The sequence below is a fragment of the Drosophila guanche genome, unplaced genomic scaffold, assembly GCF_900245975.1.
Source record: "Drosophila guanche unplaced genomic scaffold, DGUA_6, whole genome shotgun sequence".
NCBI classification, from domain to species: domain Eukaryota; kingdom Metazoa; phylum Arthropoda; class Insecta; order Diptera; family Drosophilidae; genus Drosophila; species Drosophila guanche.
The window spans coordinates 11,648,032-11,667,169 of record NW_022995744.1 but is presented as its reverse complement, the minus strand read 5'-3'; the positions used below and the strand labels follow the sequence as shown (position 1 = coordinate 11,667,169).

At 44.8% G+C, this 19,138-nt stretch overlaps 7 protein-coding genes and 1 long non-coding RNA gene across 13 annotated transcripts; 5 read left to right on the top strand and 3 right to left on the bottom strand.

Moving 5' to 3' along the window:
• The first annotated feature begins 275 nt into the window (after positions 1-275).
• LOC117579264 lies at positions 276-1,519 on the top strand. Its single transcript, XM_034265060.1, has 2 exons — positions 276-450; positions 528-1,519. Exons 1-2 carry the CDS (start codon positions 440-442, stop codon positions 1,429-1,431), a joined length of 915 nt encoding a protein of 304 aa, XP_034120951.1. The 5' UTR covers positions 276-439; the 3' UTR covers positions 1,432-1,519.
• A 207-nt stretch (positions 1,520-1,726) lies between these two features.
• On the bottom strand, positions 1,727-7,747 carry LOC117579260 (forkhead box protein K2). 6 transcript variants are annotated; one of them, XM_034265052.1, is made up of 9 exons: positions 7,571-7,742; positions 4,911-5,592; positions 4,338-4,849; positions 3,745-3,842; positions 3,458-3,678; positions 3,204-3,388; positions 3,038-3,133; positions 2,814-2,916; positions 2,408-2,747 (listed from the first exon to the last, which is right to left on the bottom strand). In XM_034265052.1, exons 2-9 carry the CDS (start codon positions 5,546-5,548, stop codon positions 2,408-2,410), a joined length of 2,193 nt encoding a protein of 730 aa, XP_034120943.1. In that variant the 5' UTR covers positions 5,549-5,592; positions 7,571-7,742. The 6 variants fall into 6 exon arrangements, with proteins under 6 accessions (XP_034120944.1, XP_034120939.1, XP_034120938.1 ...); XM_034265051.1 differs by having other exon boundaries at positions 2,408-2,750; positions 3,458-3,675; XM_034265049.1 differs by having other exon boundaries at positions 2,408-2,750; positions 7,571-7,741.
• Positions 7,748-8,011: 264 nt separating this feature from the next.
• Positions 8,012-8,970, top strand: LOC117579545. The gene is made up of 3 exons (XR_004573497.1): positions 8,012-8,314; positions 8,374-8,569; positions 8,633-8,970. It is a non-coding gene; the product is annotated as an uncharacterized LOC117579545 (long non-coding RNA).
• Positions 8,971-10,063: 1,093 nt separating this feature from the next.
• Positions 10,064-11,154, top strand: LOC117579648 (39S ribosomal protein L2, mitochondrial). Its single transcript, XM_034265627.1, has 2 exons — positions 10,064-10,601; positions 10,655-11,154. Exons 1-2 carry the CDS (start codon positions 10,127-10,129, stop codon positions 11,071-11,073), a joined length of 894 nt encoding a protein of 297 aa, XP_034121518.1. The 5' UTR covers positions 10,064-10,126; the 3' UTR covers positions 11,074-11,154.
• Positions 11,056-12,260, bottom strand: LOC117579647 (ubiquitin fusion degradation protein 1 homolog). The gene is made up of 2 exons (XM_034265626.1): positions 12,035-12,260; positions 11,056-11,963 (listed from the first exon to the last, which is right to left on the bottom strand). Exons 1-2 carry the CDS (start codon positions 12,159-12,161, stop codon positions 11,152-11,154), a joined length of 939 nt encoding a protein of 312 aa, XP_034121517.1. The 5' UTR covers positions 12,162-12,260; the 3' UTR covers positions 11,056-11,151.
• Positions 12,261-12,770: 510 nt separating this feature from the next.
• Positions 12,771-13,847, top strand: LOC117579499 (superoxide dismutase [Cu-Zn]). Its single transcript, XM_034265401.1, has 2 exons — positions 12,771-12,914; positions 13,236-13,847. Exons 1-2 carry the CDS (start codon positions 12,852-12,854, stop codon positions 13,629-13,631), a joined length of 459 nt encoding a protein of 152 aa, XP_034121292.1. The 5' UTR covers positions 12,771-12,851; the 3' UTR covers positions 13,632-13,847.
• Positions 13,848-14,014: 167 nt separating this feature from the next.
• LOC117579497 (transmembrane protein 161B) lies at positions 14,015-16,396 on the bottom strand. Its single transcript, XM_034265400.1, has 7 exons — positions 16,254-16,396; positions 15,720-16,079; positions 15,355-15,650; positions 15,041-15,298; positions 14,796-14,970; positions 14,459-14,731; positions 14,015-14,395 (listed from the first exon to the last, which is right to left on the bottom strand). Exons 1-7 carry the CDS (start codon positions 16,254-16,256, stop codon positions 14,276-14,278), a joined length of 1,485 nt encoding a protein of 494 aa, XP_034121291.1. The 5' UTR covers positions 16,257-16,396; the 3' UTR covers positions 14,015-14,275.
• A 518-nt stretch (positions 16,397-16,914) lies between these two features.
• LOC117579378 lies at positions 16,915-18,141 on the top strand. The gene is made up of 3 exons (XM_034265251.1): positions 16,915-17,074; positions 17,124-17,246; positions 17,307-18,141. The coding sequence occupies exons 1-3, from the start codon at positions 16,937-16,939 to the stop codon at positions 17,511-17,513; spliced, it is 468 nt and encodes a 155-aa protein (XP_034121142.1). The 5' UTR covers positions 16,915-16,936; the 3' UTR covers positions 17,514-18,141.
• The last annotated feature ends 997 nt before the right edge of the window (positions 18,142-19,138 follow it).

Genomic DNA, 19,138 nt, shown 5'->3' with positions numbered 1-19,138 from the left:
AAAATACCGCAAGCATACCAATGTGAATCATATTCCACGATGTTGACTCTAAGCACTGAGACTATAATTTTATCCGGTTAGTTCATCAATCAAATGTCCACAATATACACTGTATTTGAGGACTCCTTTTATTGGAATGTTTTTAAAAACAACTATAAATAATAATCTTTACATGATATTTGATCTCAACAAAAAATCTGTACATATGAACATACGTACGTACATTCATGAAACACTAATTAAAAGCATTGCCTGGAACACCCCAAAGCTTTTCATTTGTTTTTTTTATAAAGCTTGAAAAGGTTGTCAAATTAATTCTGTTGTTGAAGTTCGTCCTGGATCTCTTTCCTGGTGCTGCACAATTCATCGCGATCACTTGTGTCAGCCGATCTTGTTTTTGCCTAAGGCGCCTTCTGTGTTAATATACTGAGGAGAGACAATGGAGAAATGGTAAGCTTCTGGCGGGTTATAAATATGCATATGCACATTAATGGGTAATCAACAAGTTCGTGACTCTTGCTCCGCAGGCTTGCCAGTGCCTTTAAAGGCCTTACCGTCGAGGAGGACTTTACCGACTGTTGTGTGATTGTCGAGTCGAATCGATTCAAGTGCCATAAGGTGATCCTGGGGCTCTGCTCGGAATTCTTCAAGCGGGGATTTCAGTCCGACTTTGCGGAAGCTGCCTCCGGAGAGCTATATCTGTCCGACACTACAGCCAAAACGTTCGAGAAGTTCAGACTATTTGCGTACACTTACGATAAGAAGGAGGTCACCACTTACGACAATGAAACGATCATGAAGCTGTTGGACTTCTCCTCCATTTATCTGGTGGCAGTATTATCAACCGTCTGCATGGATATTATCAAGGAAAGAATACCAAAAATGAAGTATCCCGATCTTCTGAAAGTCTTTGAGTATGCGCATCACATTACCAACGATGATTTAATTAAATTAACCTCAAAGTACATTATCACCTTTCGCGAGCCTGTGCCCTCTGAGGTTTATCAGCTCGGATCCGATGTCTTCAGGGAATTCATCAGGTTACTTTCCATGACGGAAAGTATTCGTTTTGATATTATTGAAAAATACGTTGCCATGTATGGCTTTGTATCCCTTTGCGAATTCAAATGGCAGTTCAAAGGCCTATCCTCGCAGTCAAAGGAAACAACGGAAGCCTATGCCAACGAGAATCCGTTTAAAATCGAGACGAGCGATAATGCAACAGAAAAAGGCGCACAAACTGCAGACTCAAAGCGGAACAAGTTGAATAATGAATATGTAAAAGATCTGTTGACTTATGTCAACTATGAAGCCATGAGTGTCCATGAATTTTACAGGGGCCCCGGCAAATCAAAGCTACTAACTCTCGAGTCAAAATATGAGCTGTTGTATAAAATAGCGGCGAAACCTAAAGTGCGCAACGGGTATTAATCGTTCAGTAAAAAACAAAATCCTGATACAGGGATTCACATTTGATTTTTGTTTGTTTTTTAATACACAATATGTCCAAACACTTAAATGGGATTTTCTTCATTAATGAGAAATAAAGTGCAGTTCCTCCGTATATATATATTAGACGGTTTGTATTTTTATTGTATCCGTAAATTTGTAGATATTTTCTTATTAATTTTTCATCGTTTTTATGTTTTTGCTTTGTTTGTATTTTAATGTTTTTAAATCGATATATGTAAAGGTATGTAGTTAGGTAATAATATTCATTCGCCTGTTTGTTTGTTACTTGTGTGGTTGGTTGGTTGTCACGTGGTTGTCCCCCTACTTTATCGCTTCTTGCACAATTCGGTCACATAGCTATAACATCTTAAACATCATAATCATAATCAATTATTACAATAATCAATCGTAAACACACATACTTATGTGTTTGTATATATATTATATTCATATAATTTTGTTTGTTTGCTGTTTTACTTTCGCTTTAAACTTAAATCTAAAATATTACTTAGAGAGTAGCGTCATCGAGCATATTGAATTCGTCAGATCTAGGGTGTTGTAAGGTAAGGGTGAGGGTAATTGGTAGCTTGGGGATCTCAAGTTTTGGAAAATGGTGCATGCCGTTGTACGGATGCTCGATCAGGCATTGCGCTGGCCGTTCATCAAATATTCCATTTATCAATTTACACAACTTTTCGTTCGCGTTCGGGTTTTGGTATTTTGTTTGGATTCTTTTTTTTCTAGGTTTCTAGGTTGTTAGATTGGCAAATTCAATATACAAGATGGAGATACTTTTTGTTTTGCTTCTAAATCTTTACGCGTGCGCTCCGTTTTGTTTCGTTCCCTTCGCTCTGCTTGCTTGAGCTTTACTGAGTTTCAGTGTCCGTCTGTCCGCCGGCTCTTGCTGCTCCTACTATTGGCCCTTGTTTGGCTTATGCTTCTGAATGCGCACGCATCAGAGCACCTCGGACACATATTTCGGCCTTTTGGCCACGGTGGCATCGGCAGTAGTGACGCACTCCTCCTCGCTGGCCTCGATGTGGCCACTGTAGTCGGTTGGCAACTCCTCGTAGATAATCTCTTGATGCTGCTGCTGCTGCTGTTGTTGCTGCTGCACCGCCGCCTGCTGCTGATGGTGAAGCGTGGCAGTGGTCGGGTGTTGTCCGCCGGCCGTCACATGATTTCGCTTTAGTGCAATCAAAGCTCCGACACCTCCTGCACCCACACCAACGTCTGTATGCGACTGCTGCACGGCTACGCCGGAATTTTGATTGGATACATAGTACGGACTGCCGCTGCTACAAGAAGGAACAATTAATATATTTTTCAACAGTGCTCATGACTTTTCCGTGGCCACTTACCTGTACTGATTGGAATTATTGGACAGCGTTTGCTGCTGTTGATGCTGCTGCTGCTGTTGTTGCTGCTGTTGCTGATGTGCATTCTGAGAATTATAGATGATTTCTGGAATAGAAATGAAAATAATACCGAAAATCATTTAACACCAAGTAAAATCAATAGTATTTAAAGCTAGTCAGATGGACAATCTCTTAATTAATAGTCAACAAAGTGTTCACCCTCTTACCGGCATCAGCAGCGCGCTGTTCCATCGACATGCCTGGCGATCCAGGTGCTGATTGCAGCACAATATCCTGAAGAGGCGAGCTCTCGCGTGAGTTATCTGCAAGGTCCAAATAAAAGGGGTTAGCGCTATGATAGCAATTCACGCACTCCATATCCATGTGATTTACCCATGTGGCTTGGGGAAACGGGCGCCGAACGTGGCATGCCATAGGGTGGACGAAAACCCTGGCTGCTGCGCTGGCGACGCTTCTTGTAGCTGTGATCAATAAGCTTGGCCCCGCTGTCCGGGTCGATGCGCCAGAAGGAGCCCTTGCCTGGCTCGTCTTGGGAGCGAGCCACCTTGATAAAATACCTGCAATGGAATGGGGAATAAGGATTTAGCTTTACTTCGTCTAATTTGTGGTGTGATGGGGGGATTCACCTATTCAAACTGAGATTATGACGAATGGAATTCTGCCAGCCCTTGTTCGTTTCCTTACGGTAGTAAGGATAGTGCTTGACAATGAATGAATAAATGCCCGATAGCGTCAGCTGTTTGTCTGGTGCGGCGGATATTGCTTGGACAATCAGCTGAGCGTAGCTGTACGGCGGCTTCTCGTTGTGGTTATAGCTGGCTGTGGAGGGAGTCTGAAACAGATCCTGCTGTAAAACAAAACGGTGAAATATAAGTGAATATATTTTACACGTTAATTCCTCATGTATAGTTACCGTGTTATTGTTGCTGTAGTTGTTATAATTGTTGGGCTGATTCTGATGGAAACCCTGACGAGGACTAGCCGGACAGCTGTTGGCGGCGCTAATTGTACCTACAAAGAAGAGACACATGTACCATTAAAAGACAAAATCAGTATCGAATGAACAGCCTAACAGCTAACATTTCTTCTCCCTACTAATTAAACCTATTCAGAAGCCTTCGTTTTGGGTTCGCTTTGGCTGGAAGTTATGGCGCCATTCTCCGTCTTTCGTTCGGATTGGGAAGCAGCTGCCTCGGCGGCCCGCTTTTCGTGCCCCCTTCGCAAGCGTTGGGTAAAGACAATCGCATACATTACGGCTGTCAAAGACATGGCTACTATCGAGGTTTATTGTGGAAATGTTCATACGAAATGATTTTGACAGTCTACCAAAACATGTTTTGTTTAAACAGTTGACAAGAAATCGGATGATTGAAGTATGTATGTACATAAGTATGTATGTATCTTTGGTTATTCCAAAGTGACGAATACTTTAAATGTACGGAACCCAACTGGAAAGTGATTTCCAATTGGACAATTTGTTGTGCGATAAAGTAAAATTAAACTTGCCAGTTGGTGATAGATAGGGACTCTTCTGTTCCTTCTTGGGTATGGATATCTTGAGCGGTGCGTAGATGCCTGGACTGTCAACTGCGCTGATCAGATTGGTCGGCACTGCCTGTGGCACCACAACCACATTTCCGCCCCTCTGCTGCTGCTGAAGGACTGAATGGTGAAGCGGGTGAGATAGGAGAGGTGCATGAGGGAGTGGGGGGAGCGAAGGCAGCTGCTGGTGTTGCTGTTGCTGCTGCTGCTGTAGCAGGTGATGCGCTGGCTGATGCTGTTGCTGCTGATGTTGTGTGTGATGGTGCTGCTGCTGTTGCAGATCGTCTCTTGGCGGCGGTGTGATGATGACATTGGCACCAGTGCTGCCGATGGCATTGAGGTTGTTTCCCGCATGGCTAACTGGCACCGTGGCCAGGGCTGGGGAGGAGGCAGCGTCGGGAACAACGTTCGCCAGGGCGGCCACGTAGCTCTCAAACTCTATCCGAATCTCCGTGCTGGGGAAGCGAAAGAAGCATCTGGAAGACTCGATAGCGTAACAGATTATCCTGATACCAGTTATTCCATCGCTTAACTTACCGCTGCGGCAGCCTCAGAGGATCCACGTTGCGGCGCTGCAGAAAATCGTCGACGAAAATCCCGTTCTTGCTGAGGCACTGCACAAAAAAGGCGCGCACCTCCAAGTCGTAGAGCACCTGGAAGTGCTTCCGCGAGACAAGGTTGTTCTCGGCCACATTAAAATGCACCAGCGACGTAGAGGAGTTACGCCCGATCACGGTAATGGTATCGGTGATGGGCAGAACTTCCTGATTGAAGCGCAGCTCTCCATACGGCGGTGTCGTTGCCGAGCCCGCTGCGGATGCGGATACGGAGGAGGATATGGTGGCAGGTGGGTGGTTTGCTGAGTTGTTGTTGTTGTTGCTGCTGGCGACCGTCAGTTCCGAGCTGTTTATGCTGCTGCTGTTGTTATTGTTGTTGTTCAGCACTGCTGCAGCCCCATGATGCAGCTGCAACATGTCCTTGGCGATGGCAACAGTGGCGGCGTCAGCCGCGCCGGCTGCTGCGGCAGCGGCTGCAATGCTGGTGGGAGTGTTCAGAACGGTGTGTACCGTTACAATGTGATTGTTGCTGCTGTTGTGATTATTGTTGTTGTTGGTGATGCTGCTATTGCCGGTGGTTGTTGTTGCTAGCGTTGTGGTTGTGGTAGTGGCGGCCATTTAATCCCACTTTTACTATGCTTAGTTACTGTATTTGTCGGGGCCTAAAATGATTAAATAAAACGATTGATTTTCGCTAAAAGTAAATGAAAGAAAAATACTCCTACACACACACGCCTACGAAGAACTTTGTTATTGTTTGATTCCGTGCTTTCGGGAACCATAAACTTAGTTAATTTTGTTATTCTCACAGTTTTTCACGCGGCATTCGCACATTTTTCGCTTGTCCCAAGGTTCTGAAATATTTTCCAAATATATACACACAGATACGAAAGCGCACACACACCCGCTGCCGCTCTCCCTGCTGACTGGCAGTTTGTGTCCCCCACTTTGTGTCGCTGTCTTCCACTTCGTCTTTCACTTCGTTTCTGTTTCGGTTTTTGCTTTACTCTGTTTTGCTACCGCAGCCGCCGCACAAGAACTCATATAATCGTAGTCACACATACATATGCATGCAAGTATGTATCTATGTGTTTTGCTCGGCAACAAGAAGAAGAGAATGGAAAACAACAACAATAAAAATAATAATAACACTACTACTACGCCACACTACGTGAGTAAACACAGTCGCAGAGCACCGAAAATGAGAGCGGGTTCACGCGTGCGCTCTCTGCTTTTCCCGGGCATTCATTGGCGTAATATGTGGAGTGTGGTGCCGGCGAGAACAACAGCAGGCCCCACCACCCTTTATGGAGACAACGTAAACGGAGCTTGTAGCGTATTATACTACGGGTTTTATGCCTGCTATTAAAAGAGTATCGGGGGTATATTGGATTAATAAGAATACATGTGTTATTACCGAGTCAGTATCATGTACAAATAAGTAGTGTCGCGGAAGTTGTAGCGACTCACGTGCAGACATTTTTTAATCTGTTTCCATTCTGTTCCTTTGACAACAGGATCTTGCTCTCTTTGGGGACCTCTTTCTTGGGAAAGGGATTATGTTACAGCATTTAAACTAATTTATATTGCTGTAACATGGCAGTAAAACAAAATCATAATTTCAAAACTATCTTTACACATGCACTCGTATGTCTGTAGGACAGCTGAAAATAATGTTTTTTGTAAACGAACAGGTGTTGCTCAAAGTAGGAGTTTCAACCAGTCGTGGATCTTTATTTTGAGCCACTGTATTCGGTTAGCAGTTAGCAGTTAGCAGACGCAGCGTTCTTAATACCGTTTCCACTGTTCCCAGCAACGAACAACTTCGGCTCTTTACTTTTGTCGTTTCGTGAGCTCACACACACAAACGAAGCAGATTCTCGCACTGCCTTTACTCCACCCTACCACATGGCTCACAGAACCTATCAATCGATCGAGCTTGCATGCATAAACATGCAAAACGAAACCAAAATAAAATTAACGAGAACAACAAAAGGCAAACATACGCCAATACATACATACATATAAATAAACTCGCACACAGTTATATACTCTTTTCTACATACATACGTCGTTAGGTCACACTCAACAGCAGCGAAAGAAGAACACAATAAATAAATAAAAACATCAAAATACACACACACAGCGCACACACATAGATAACGTATTGGAAATGCGTAAAAAATGCCGCTCGTTGATTTTTCAACTAGCAACCGACTCCACCTGCGCATACATACACACATATACTCGGATGTGCATGTTTGTTGAGACAAAAAGCACACTTTTCACAACGCTCTTGCTTTTCGCTCGGCGATTGCGTAAACTTGCCGCCCGCTTTTTTCCCACCTAACATCAAAATATGTACACATACTTGAGCCTACAAAACACACACACCACACTTATGCGCTGGCAAGTGTGCGTGTGCACAACACTTGAGTATGTTCCAAAATTTATATATTTTACTCCGTAGTTCTTATTCTCTCGTCTCGTCTCCCTCTCTTCTATTTGTTCTATTATTACTGCTGATTTCCTCTCTCTCTCTTTCGCCTGTTTATATTTTTGCACACAACACGTTTTTCACTGCGTGTTTGTGTGTATATTATTTTTCGTTCGCCTTGTTTATTTTCCTTTTTTTCGTACCTTTTTCCAGCCGTTCTGCTTTCAAAATCCGGAAACTTTTCTATGATATACGTAACACTATATTTGAACAATATTTTAAAGCCAATTTGCGCACTTTTTCAGCGAGTTTAATGCGGTTTTTCCTATTCTTATTGCAGCGCGGTCGCAGCACGACGATGAAAAGGAGAAGAAGAAGAACGGTCGTTTGTTACGATAGGGTGGCGGGGAGGGAGGAAGGAAGGAGGCAGTGTGACCGCGGAGTTATCGATCAAGTATACCGTCTGACCCTCTGAAATATACTGAAGCACCTTTCCATTTCCGTTAGTATGCCGAGGAAAATCATGTTTCCCGATTTTTGATATTCTTTTTAATATTACCAGCAAACTAAGACTCCCAGCTCTGATATAATAGTTTTCTCCGATAGCTGAATTAATTTTCTGTATGCTAGAGTCTTTGCTAGTTAGTTATTTAAAAAAGAAAATTCAATATCGCGGAATTTGATATCCGATGTCGATGTTGCATTGTGCTATAACTTGTTGAGTATCTTCTTGTCTTCCAGTATTTTTCTTAACGCGTGAGGTATTGGCATTTAACCATCACATCAAATATTAATTCGTGATCAGCATCAAAATCGAAAATGTCTCCCAAAAACGTTTGAATGGCACGCAAATGGAATGTGTACTGTGCCTGTTGGGGTCTGTAACAGATGTTCAGTTCGAGGAGTCCGAGGAGGAAAGCGAGAGATGCGCTTTGATGACAGAGAATGTGAGTATACAAGCGGTACACATTTATGGGTATTCTGATGTGTGTTTCTTACTCCACAGTTAGCCAATGAAGATGCTGTCCATGTCTAAGCCAACACCAATTTGTATTGCCGTTGGCCACGCTTTCTTTGACTTCAACTTTGTCTGCTCCCAAATTGGGCGATTCGAAGCAGGCACTGGGCTTGCGTGAGAGGCTGCAGAGATGAAACTCGCCTAGATGGTTGAGAGAGGATTCGTCAATCGTCGCAATGAGAAGGTCAGGTGTATATTTACACTTCCAGCAGCTCTCCCTTTACCTGTTCTCAATTTGTGTTTTCAGGCAATCGAAACCGTTTTCGTTTTCATAGAGCTGAATGATGAGGATTGAAAGCTTCCGCTGCACCACTCCAATACACAGATGGCCGATAGGGCCAGGTACTGCAATCTGAAACATTCCAACGCAGATGATCGATGAAGCCTGGCGGGTCGTTCTTTTGGGCAAACCAGACTATAGTTTGTATGACATGAGCAACTCCTACCTACTATCAGGCTAACATACTCCTCAACGAAAGGGACTATTTCCAATCTAAGAATGAGAGCACATCCGATTAGGTTAAGATTAGCATAACAAATATTTCCACAAATTTTGTAAACAGGTAATGAACCAAGTTTTGTAAAAAAAAACGTGTAGCATACTTTCAGGCCGCTCAGGTAAAGCTATCACATTATTGAAGTATCTTTTGGGGGTGGATTTGATTCGTAAAAGCATGGCATACTTTCAGGCTGAAACGATCCTTATTACAAAAATACGTAACACAGATATATCCTGCAGTCTTCGATATCCTTGATGGGCTCAAAGGATAGAGGAGACACTCCCGCTCCCAAAGAGGCATTACCTGCCCTGATCCGACAGGACATGGCCGAGTTTTAGCGGTGCATAGATTCTAGCTAAAAAGGTATCCTTGTGATGCCATTATCCTTAATGTCCTTGCACCCGAAGTGATTGCAGGAGATTCCCGATCACGAGGAGGTGTGGCATGACCTGATCCGACAGGATAAAGCCAAACTATGGTGTTGTGGAGATTATATTTAAAAACATCCTTAATATGGCAATATCCTTAAGGTCCTGGCATCCAAAAGGATTAAAGCCGATACAGGACATTCTCCTGATCACGAGGGTGTGACATGTCCTGATCGAATGAAGGATCTTTTGAAATTGCTTCGCTCAAATGGCCGAAAACTGGAAAATTCCAGACCAAGCACCAGGCGAACAGAAATCAGCAGAAGGTAACTGCCTTCCATGTTTTTCACTGTGTCAAAAGCTGGCTGCTATGTAATTCGAATTTGCACAGTGGCGCCCCCAGAGATCACGACGGCGACTCATGGAACTAAATAGTGTAGTTCGATAATTGTTCGTACAGTTACCGGGGCGCCACTGTACCAACGATGATTTTAGTTCCATAAATGGCCGTCATGATAGCGAGGGCGCCACTGTGCAAAGCTAATCGTGATGGAACACTGTCCCGATTACATTACATTACATTAAATAGACCCCCACATTAAGGATAATGCCATTTTAAGGATGTTATCTATTTATTCCATTAAAAGTCCTTGTCTTAAAAATGCAACATAATAAAACTAAATAATAATTAACCTCATTTTTGTTTGCCTAACTACAGTTTCTATGGAATAGATTCTATAGATATATTCTATTCTCTATTAACTTATCGATAGTGGCTGGTCGGCGCGTGTGGTTTCAATCGCGTAATCTGGCAGCAACTCGATCAGCTGTGCACTTGTTTTGTAACAGGTCAATTCCGAATTTTCTGTGAAAATGCAAAGCCTGACGCGCCTGCTGAACTCCGCCCTTACGCTGCAGCCGCCTCAGCGGGCCGTCTCGGCAGCACTGGCGCTTCAACAGATGCGTACCAAAACCAAAGTCGTTGAGAAACCACGGCCCGGAGCCGGCCAGCAGTTCCGTCGGATTGTGCACTTCCCCGAGGAGTACACGGTGGCGCCGCTAAAGATTACACACTTAGCAGGACGCGATCCGGTCAGCGGTCGGATGGTGGCCAAGGGAATCGGAGGTGGCATCAAACAACAGTATCGCTGGGTCAAGTGGGTGCGTGATGGACCAGGCGAGGGAGCGCCGCAGGAGGAGCTCGTCGTGGAGATACTGCGCGACGGTTGCCGTACAGCCAAGGTAGCTCTGGTAGCGGTGGGCGACGAGCTTAAATACATCCTGGCCACGGAAAACATGAAGGCGGGCGACGTGCTAAAAACTTCTCGTCTCATTCCCCGTATTCCCGGTAAGTGGTTTCGCTTGCGTGTCCATTAGATGTTCATATTTCCCCTCACGCAGTGCGACCCAATGAGGGCGATGCCTACCCGCTGGGTGCCCTGCCCGTGGGCACTCGCATCCACTGCCTCGAGAAGAATCCTGGCCAGCAGTGCCATCTTATCCACGCCGCCGGCACCTTCGGGACGATTTTGCGAAAGTTCGATGACAAGGTCGTAGTGCAGTTGCCCTCTAAGCGGGAGTTCGCTTTCGACCGCATCTGCATGGCCACTGTGGGACGACTCTCGAATCCCGAGCACAACAAGGAGCACGTGGGCAGTGCCCAGCGTATGCGCGAGATGGGCAACCGCCCACGGTCGGGTCTGTGGAAGCGTAAAGAGGGCAAGCACGGACGCAAGATACGCCGCCTGCCACCCATGACCACAATAGCCCCGCCGCCAACCGCCAAGCAGGAAGCCATCCAGTTGACGCTAAACCTTTGAAGCATTTTATGTCTATAGAGTCATGTCCCAGGTCCATGCCGAGGGGAACATTATACAACTAGAGCTAAGAGTTATAAGCTACTTTCGTGTTTTCTTCATGGAGAAGCCCGTGCCGTGGAAGCTGTCTGCATCCATTCCAGCCTCTGAGCCACCGGCCTCATCGTTTCCACGGTCGCTGATGGGTTTGATATTGCGATCGAAGCGGATATGCCCGAATTTGAATTCGTAGTCCGGAACGCCGCGAGGCAGAACCTTTTTGAGTACTGGTGTCTCCAGCTGGCTCTCCTTTTTTTTCTTGCCGTCCAGGCGCACCCCAGAGCCCTGAAATGTCTCCACCACCTCCTCAAGGGCGGCCCCAGGGGCACTGGCATTGTTGCCCCCAGTTCCCTGTGCGCCCTGCTGGCCCGATCCTGAGGGCTGGGGCTCGTGCTCCTTGTAGCCGACTGGTGCCTCGAACTCCACGTTCATGTCGCACTCGATGATGCTGACGGCGTTGCCGGGCCGAGTCTCCAGGACGCACAACTCATAGATCTTCTTGTTGTATTTAATGGCGATTACGTCGCCCTTGGTGAGGCATGCAAAGTTGCGCAGCGCATTCTCCAGCACGGCCTTGGGATTGGTGATGTCCAGAAAGTCGGTGCTGTGCGGCTGGAACTTGGAGAACGTAGCCACTGGCAGCGAAACGCTCTCGATGCTCAGTATGTTGCCCTCCTCCAGCAGCAGGTTGTGCATCATCCAGTAGGGCAGGTAGCACTTGCCCTCATCGGCGACGAACTCCAGGACGCCAGCGTGCGAGGAGCGCGTCTTCTTGTTGTTGGAAAGCTTGAAGAGCATCGGGTACTCGACATTCAGGCGAGTGAGCGTGTCCAGAGCCGAGGGCGGCATGATGACTGTAACGAAAGTGTATGTATGGTATCAGAGTGGGAGAATTCTTTCAACACATGATCTTGCCTGTACTTACTCTTTCCGCCCTTCTCCACATCGGTGCGCTCATTGCCAGGAAGCATCGACACCGAGTAGCACTTGTATGTGGCATGGAAGCTTCGTCCCTCCGGGAACATCATGTTGAAGCCGCTGAAGTGGAACATGGCGACCGCTGTGTCTGTTCTGTGACTGTCACTATTGATTTTTTCTGCTGCGAAATTTAATGTTTCTTTCAATTTGTCAATTCATTTGTTTTTGTTGTTGTTTCAATAGCATTGGACAGTGGATTTATCGATCAAATATACCGCATGACCCTCAAAAATATACCTTCTCATTTTAAAAATATACCGTAGATATAATCAATTTTCCTCGATTTTTATATTCTAATTAATATTACCAGCTAGTTAGGAGTAGTTAGCACCAAAACTACAAATTTATTCGATGTATCAATCAATTATACACAAGATTGGCTAGTTTTATGACTTCCTCTCTTTTGTTTGATAGTTTTTAAATAGGTTGAAAAGGTAAATAGCTAGGGTTGTCAAAGATTTAAAAAATATCATTTCACTTATATATATATATTTTTTTTTAAATATTAATATTATTTCAATATCAATATCAATATGATTTTTTCCGATGGCTTTCGTTGTAATTGGGACCAAACCACTAACCATACAGTCAACGGACCAACACACACATGCGGTGGCCGTGTTAAGTAGAGAAAACCCATCACGATATAAATATAGTCTTATTTAAAAAAAAAATATCGATGTATTGATCTTTTTGACAACCCTACTAAAAACAACGTACCGAATTTCGCATCTGATTTTTTTTGTAATTAATATTAAATAAAAATGGTTAAAGCTGTCTGTGTAATTAACGGAGATGCCAAGGGCACCGTTTTCTTCGAGCAGGAGGTGAGTTTCCTCAACTGTAGCGTAAAGTTTCGCAAAATGTTATAGAAAAATGGCAGCCAGAGCAACAACAACAGTAAGCGAAGCCACTGGAATTGATGAATATTGCTAGACAGAATTAAATGCTGTGTCATTTAACAAATGCAAATTATATAAGTCCAATAACAGTGCGCAGCTCTGCATATCTGTGCATGTATGCGGCATGGGGCCAGTATGTACATGGCACGATTATACACACACTTTTCGCTTATCAGGCAAAGCCGACCACTATCATACCCTCAGAGATAATCAAGTTGTTCAACATCAATTTTCTCTATACGATAGACTAGCGAGGCTCCCGTGAAAGTCACCGGGGAGGTGCTGGGCCTTGCCAAGGGCCTGCACGGATTCCATGTTCACGAGTTCGGGGACAACACCAACGGTTGCATGTCGTCCGGGCCCCACTTCAATCCACGCAACAAGGAGCACGGTGCCCCAACCGACGAGAATCGCCACTTGGGCGACTTGGGCAACATCCAGGCTGCCGGAGACAGCCCCACGGCCGTTAGCATCACCGACTCCAAGATCACGCTGTTCGGTGCCGACAGCATCATTGGACGCACCGTGGTCGTCCACGCCGATGCTGATGACTTGGGCAAGGGTGGCCACGATTTGAGCAAGACCACTGGAAATGCCGGCGCCCGTATTGGCTGCGGTGTCATTGGCATTGCCAAGATCTAAGCGAGCGAATGGAGATGGAAGCTGGATGGAACATATATAATATGGTAACGATTATGAAGAAAATTCGGGTTACCTACTTTCCCCTTCGCACTATCAATTGGAAAATAACATACATATACGATATACTTTGGCCTGTGGGTATGTTAGGTTAAGTGTATCCACAACCTTTGAGGTTCAATAAAATGGTGTTTTTAAATAGGTCAAAAATCAACTACAGTCGCACGTCTTTCAATCTAAACAAGAGGATAATGGCAAAGGAAATGGAAGTAAGCTTTCAATTTTCCTCTTTGGTTTCTTCTTTGGGATAATCAAACTTTATGGAACTGATCACTTACAGCATAATTGTTATAACTTTTACTTAACTCAAGCACACGAGAATCGACTTTTGGTTAAAAGTCTTTATTACAAACTTAATGAACAATCGATGAAGTAGTATTATATACAATACACAGTGTAAACCAAAATGTTTTCAGTGTAAATTGATTTCACTTGACTGGACATTAAAACAATATCAACGCGTAAGGGCTACGAATGGACTACGATGAAACATAAAGTGACTAACTAGGATTAGCATGCTGGGTGACTGGTGGCTGGGTGTAGAGAACTCCAGCGTAAGTATGTGCAATTAGAAATGGGGTGGGGCATCAGGTCTTGTTGAAGTACGACTGATAGACGATGCCCAGTGAGGACGTCGCAAAGAGAGTGAAGTAGCTCCACCACGTGGCGAAGCCCAGAAATCCCTTGTACACCTCCGTTGAGAAAACCTGCAATATACGCAATACAAGTTAAAACTGGCACTGGCATTCGAGTCATTTGGGGGTTCATACATTTTTAAGGCTACTGAACGATGCCTGCAGCGACTGCGCCGATTCCATAATATTGAACTCTCCCTCTTCAATGGCTGTCTCAGTACCGCCAGATACAGCCGTCTCCACGTCATCGGCAGCGCACTCGTGCTGCAGCACGACAGCCTCGCTGAAGACGCCTGCCCAGCTGAAGCCGCCCAAGCTTTTGTACATCAGCGTCAGGTAGAGGCACAGAATGAGCGGAGCAGCAAATTGCAGGGTCACAACGCAGAGATAGTAGAAAATAGAGGATATCTGGGGAGAGGGAAGCAGGGAAGGTTAGATAATTCACAGTGAAATTCCAGCAGCTTATTCACACCTTTTGCTTGAACTCCACATTGGTGATGCGGCCGGCCTCCTTGCGCAGATCCAGTATCTTATCATAGGCCAGGTTTAGGTACGATTGCAGATACACGGGCATCAGGGCGAAGCGCATGACCACCACAAAGATGACCAGCAGCAGGCGCAGAGTTTCAAAGGCATGCGGCGTTAGTCTGGAAGAAGAAATTATCCATAATGATTAAGAAGAGGTTCAAGAGGATAATGAATGATTTACAAGCTTACAGAGGCTGTTGCATGCCCTGGAAGACCCGCACCGTCAGATAGTCGCGGCTGATGGGTCTGATCCACAAAATTACCAAAATAAATGGCAGCACGAAGCTCAGATTCAGCAGGACTTGCATTACACGATTGCCGCGGCAGTATTTCAGCGAGTCCCAGTGCATCTTGGCCATGCGCAGACCGGGGAAGGTGAACAGCGAACCGAGCACGCCGCAACTCAGAGCGAGAAAGAATTTGACCACAATTTTTGAGGCCGGGCCACTGGAAATACAAGGGCGCATTAGCAGATGGTCAGGTTAGAGTTGGTCTCTACTCACGATGAGGGTAGACCCTGCTCCGTGAGAAACTTTGAGGCGCTGACATTGAAACTGGTGTAGGCGTCCTCTAGTCCTGTTTCGAGAATGCGTTCATCGATAATCAGCACGATCATGGCGATCAGAAGATAGACCAGACAGGCCACAATAACCATGGACCGCTCGCCAATAGACTCCTCGCTTTGGAAGTATAGCACGGTGAGGGAGGACAGAAGCTTGAGGGCAAAGAAGATGACCAGCAGGCACCAGACCATGCTCAGGTTGATCTCCTGCTTCAGCGGAAAGTAGAAATGGAAGAGCTGATCGAAATAGAGCGGGAGCATGGTTTAAATGGGTCAATGTCAAGCTTTAAGCGATCTCAAACCTACCTCGGAGACCACGTATACAATGCCAGCGTAAATACTAAAGTCCAGCAGCCATTGGTATTCGGTGAAGTATCGCAGATGCACCACATCCTGCTCCAGCACCGGCAACGTTTCCAGGTCCAGCTCAATACTGCGCGGTATGTGGAACTGCCCGGAGACTCCATTCTGCTGCTTGTGCTTGCCCTTGGCCGGTTTCTCCTTGGGTACACCGCCCTTGGTGCGCAGCTCGTCGTCCGTTGGGTGTAGATAGCGATAGAGGCCGGTGCGGCAGAGTATCCACTTGGCGAAGGAGTAGTGGGGACTCAGTTTCTGTATCACGCTGACCATGACCAGCGTGATCACCAGTTGGGCACCAAGCACAGCCTGCAATTGCAATGGACAGTAAAGTGAAGGACGTCGAGTCTAATTAGAAACGTGCGCAGCTATTTTTGGGTTTGGTTTCCATTCTATTTTTGGTCAATTATTACGACCAGCACTTCATTTTTCCGGGCAAGCCGGGCGAGTTTTCCTTCATTTCCAGCTATCTTCTCAGCTTACCATCGCTTTCCGTTGATGTATTTTCCCTGTTAAACTTTCTGAAGTCGTGTTTGGTGTTAATTTACTGCCCTTAATTCATGTTTTTTAATTAAAAACGGAAATCTCGCACAGTTCTAATTAATTCATCCAGTGTGACCGCGGAATTACCGATACCGACGGAACCTCGGAAATATACCGAAGTATACCCTTTGTTTTTCAAAATATTCTGTAAATATACCGTAGTCTTAAATCATATTCCTCGACTTTGATATTCTATTTAATATTACGAACTGGTTAGGACGCCCAGATTTAAAACTGTAATTTTACTCGGATCATAATTCAATTCTCCACAAGATTGTTGTCTGATTTTCATCACTTATATTTATTGAATTGCTTTCAAAATAAGGTTAAAACTGAAAAGGTCAACCAAAAAAAGTATTAGATGCTATAATTAACATTAAAATTCCCTTTTACCATTCTTAGTTTCTATAATCTGCAAAATTTCGTTGAGTAATATCGAGCACGCTCAATTCAAAGAGCAAAAGACCTCTCTCTGGGAGCTTTGGCTTGAAATTATAATATACTAGTTAAAACGAAGAGGGTAAATTTCATCAATCTAGCATTCACTCATTCATTCAGCATATCTAAATTTAAGTAAATGTACAAATATATCTAGAGCTAAAATATATAAAAATCTGTTGAAAATGGCGGAGCAAAACCAACCAAAGGTGTGGGACCTCGGGAAATGGGACTCGCAGGCAATCGGAAAATACAATAGCATACCGCGCATACAACAGGAGCTGCGCCGTGGCAACTGGACCTACATTTGCGAACATCCAGAGGTACACAAAAGTTTGCTGATGACTTTTCCACTGATTTCCTATTTACTAGATTCGCGCCATCATTCGGGTCATTCTGCAGAAGGCGATCAACGCGAAACCCCATCCTGAGAACATACGCAAGTTTGTGGCCGAGTTCTTTAATTGTTGTCGCACTCCGCTGCTGGTGCCAATGGTGGGTTGTCTGAGAAGCAAGCCCTAAACTGGTTACCACATCCTCCCGCTCCCAACTCAGGTGAATACACAATTGAAGTACGTCAAGGAACAGCTGGCGCGTGGTCGCTGGAGTGCTTTCGATGCGGAGTTGCTGTTCATGGAGACCTGCTCCACGCACTCGCTTCTGTCAACTGCCTCCGTGAATAGCAATGTTCACCCCATTCTAACCTACGCGCTCGTCTTTAAGAAACCCGATGAGTGCTGTATTGACAAGCCACCGTTCTAGGACTCGCAGCAGCTTTTCACTATTTACACGTATATATCTAAAACACAAGAACTTCCTGATCAAGGATCATTTTGCAATTGGATCAGAACCTGTAGGATGACAGGCTTAAGCGCACTCCCAAAACTCACCCCAAACCGATCTCACTATCACTCCAGAGTCTCCTGTTCCTCCTCTTAGTGGCTTTTATTTGTGCTAACTGTTGGTTGGCTGTATCTGTGATTGGATCAAGTAGGATTATTTATAGGTCGGTTGGGCGTGATCTATAATAATTATTATAGGAACCCAGTTAAATCCTAATTTCCATTGTTTTCTGCCATTGATGTATCAAATGGTTTTTGAAAGTCATTCAATGGAAAGTTTTTGATAAAATGTTTCTTCATAATATTTACATATACCCACCCACATTTGTAGACATGTCTGAAGCTCGTCCATTTTCTATTTATAAATGTATTCACTGACAGAAAGCAGTAGGGCTAATTTGAGCTGAATGTACGAGTACTGTGCAGGGTAAACGCTCTGTCTAACACTGTCTGAGCCAACAATAGAAATCGTGTCAATATTTGGATTCACGAAAACAGAATTTCTAAATAAACAAGGCGCTAATAAAGAATTCAAATTACATTCAAGAGAGCTAACTTTCCATTCTTCTGACGATGACAGTCGAAAAACTCTGGTGGAAGCCACAAGAAGCGATGTGATGGAGCAGGGATAAATCATCAAACGAATTAATAAATATAAATATTAATGAAGGTGCAAATTTATCTTCAGTAATCATTCCCAATCCGATCGATGAATGTAGAATGTATTATTGGTTATTTTTTATGTCCTTTAAGCAAGGTCTAATCATGAAAATTCTACGCATTTATGTAACTTTTTTATTTCTGATTGAGTAGCACTAATTGAGGATTTTATGCTCTCTTGTGGGGTTCAAACTTCACTTTTTTATAGCTTTGCTCACAGGTCAACACTCAGCGTTCGGCAGAAAAGGACTCTGATCTGCCGTGACAAATAAATAAACACTTATTAAACGTTTAGTCACTTGCTGATTTTATTAGTGAATATTGTATGTATGTATGTGTGGGCCTTTGGGGAACGGATTAGATTCGACGGAAGGTCCTGCGGACACGGACAACCTCACGACGACGGTGGACGCCAGTGCGGGAGTTTTCCCTCCTCCGGCGACGGATGCCGTCTCCACGGCGGACTACGATCCTCCTGATAATGACACGACGACGGCGATGCTTCTTGGTGGTGGCGGCAGTTGTTGTTGTTGTGGCATCTGTGGTTGTGGTTGCCGACGCAGCTGCTGTTGTTGTTGCTGCCACTGTTGTTGTTGGTACAACTGTTGTTGTTACTGTTCCGGTGGCCGAGACCTGGCTGCATAGGACAAGCGTGGTCAGGACGACCAGAGAAAGAGCGATTACGGAGCGCATTGTTAAAGGTTGTTGAAACTTTTTTGGATCAGTTGGAACTGTTGATGGCAATGGGGTAAAAGCGATTATTTATAGCGGCCATCTCGCCATCATCTAAACTCCAACTCCAAACACAGATGTGTCCCAAAGCACTGCCGTCTATCCAGTTCCAGTTCCATTGCAGACTTTACACTTACAGTATTTATCGTGGCC

Coding starts and splice junctions, on each gene's coding strand:
- LOC117579260 (XM_034265047.1), bottom strand. CDS start 5,548: ATGGCCGCCACTACCACAACCACAACGCTAGCAACAACAACCACCGGC. Junction 3,843..4,337: donor TCCCTATCTATCACCAACTG/GCAAGTTTAATT, acceptor TCTTCTTTGTAG/GTACAATTAGCGCCGCCAAC. Junction 2,917..3,037: donor ACAGCGCGCTGCTGATGCCG/GTAAGAGGGTGA, acceptor TTTCTATTCCAG/AAATCATCTATAATTCTCAG.
- LOC117579648 (XM_034265627.1), top strand. CDS start 10,127: ATGCAAAGCCTGACGCGCCTGCTGAACTCCGCCCTTACGCTGCAGCCG. Junction 10,602..10,654: donor TCTCATTCCCCGTATTCCCG/GTAAGTGGTTTC, acceptor CCCCTCACGCAG/TGCGACCCAATGAGGGCGAT.
- LOC117579647 (XM_034265626.1), bottom strand. CDS start 12,161: ATGTTCCACTTCAGCGGCTTCAACATGATGTTCCCGGAGGGACGAAGC. Junction 11,964..12,034: donor TGTGGAGAAGGGCGGAAAGA/GTAAGTACAGGC, acceptor CTTTCGTTACAG/TCATCATGCCGCCCTCGGCT.
- LOC117579499 (XM_034265401.1), top strand. CDS start 12,852: ATGGTTAAAGCTGTCTGTGTAATTAACGGAGATGCCAAGGGCACCGTT. Junction 12,915..13,235: donor CCGTTTTCTTCGAGCAGGAG/GTGAGTTTCCTC, acceptor TCTATACGATAG/ACTAGCGAGGCTCCCGTGAA.
- LOC117579497 (XM_034265400.1), bottom strand. Junction 14,971..15,040: donor CAGGGCATGCAACAGCCTCT/GTAAGCTTGTAA, acceptor TTCTTCTTCCAG/ACTAACGCCGCATGCCTTTG. Junction 14,732..14,795: donor ATGTGGAGTTCAAGCAAAAG/GTGTGAATAAGC, acceptor CCCTCTCCCCAG/ATATCCTCTATTTTCTACTA.
- LOC117579378 (XM_034265251.1), top strand. CDS start 16,937: ATGGCGGAGCAAAACCAACCAAAGGTGTGGGACCTCGGGAAATGGGAC. Junction 17,075..17,123: donor ACATTTGCGAACATCCAGAG/GTACACAAAAGT, acceptor CCTATTTACTAG/ATTCGCGCCATCATTCGGGT. Junction 17,247..17,306: donor CTCCGCTGCTGGTGCCAATG/GTGGGTTGTCTG, acceptor CTCCCAACTCAG/GTGAATACACAATTGAAGTA.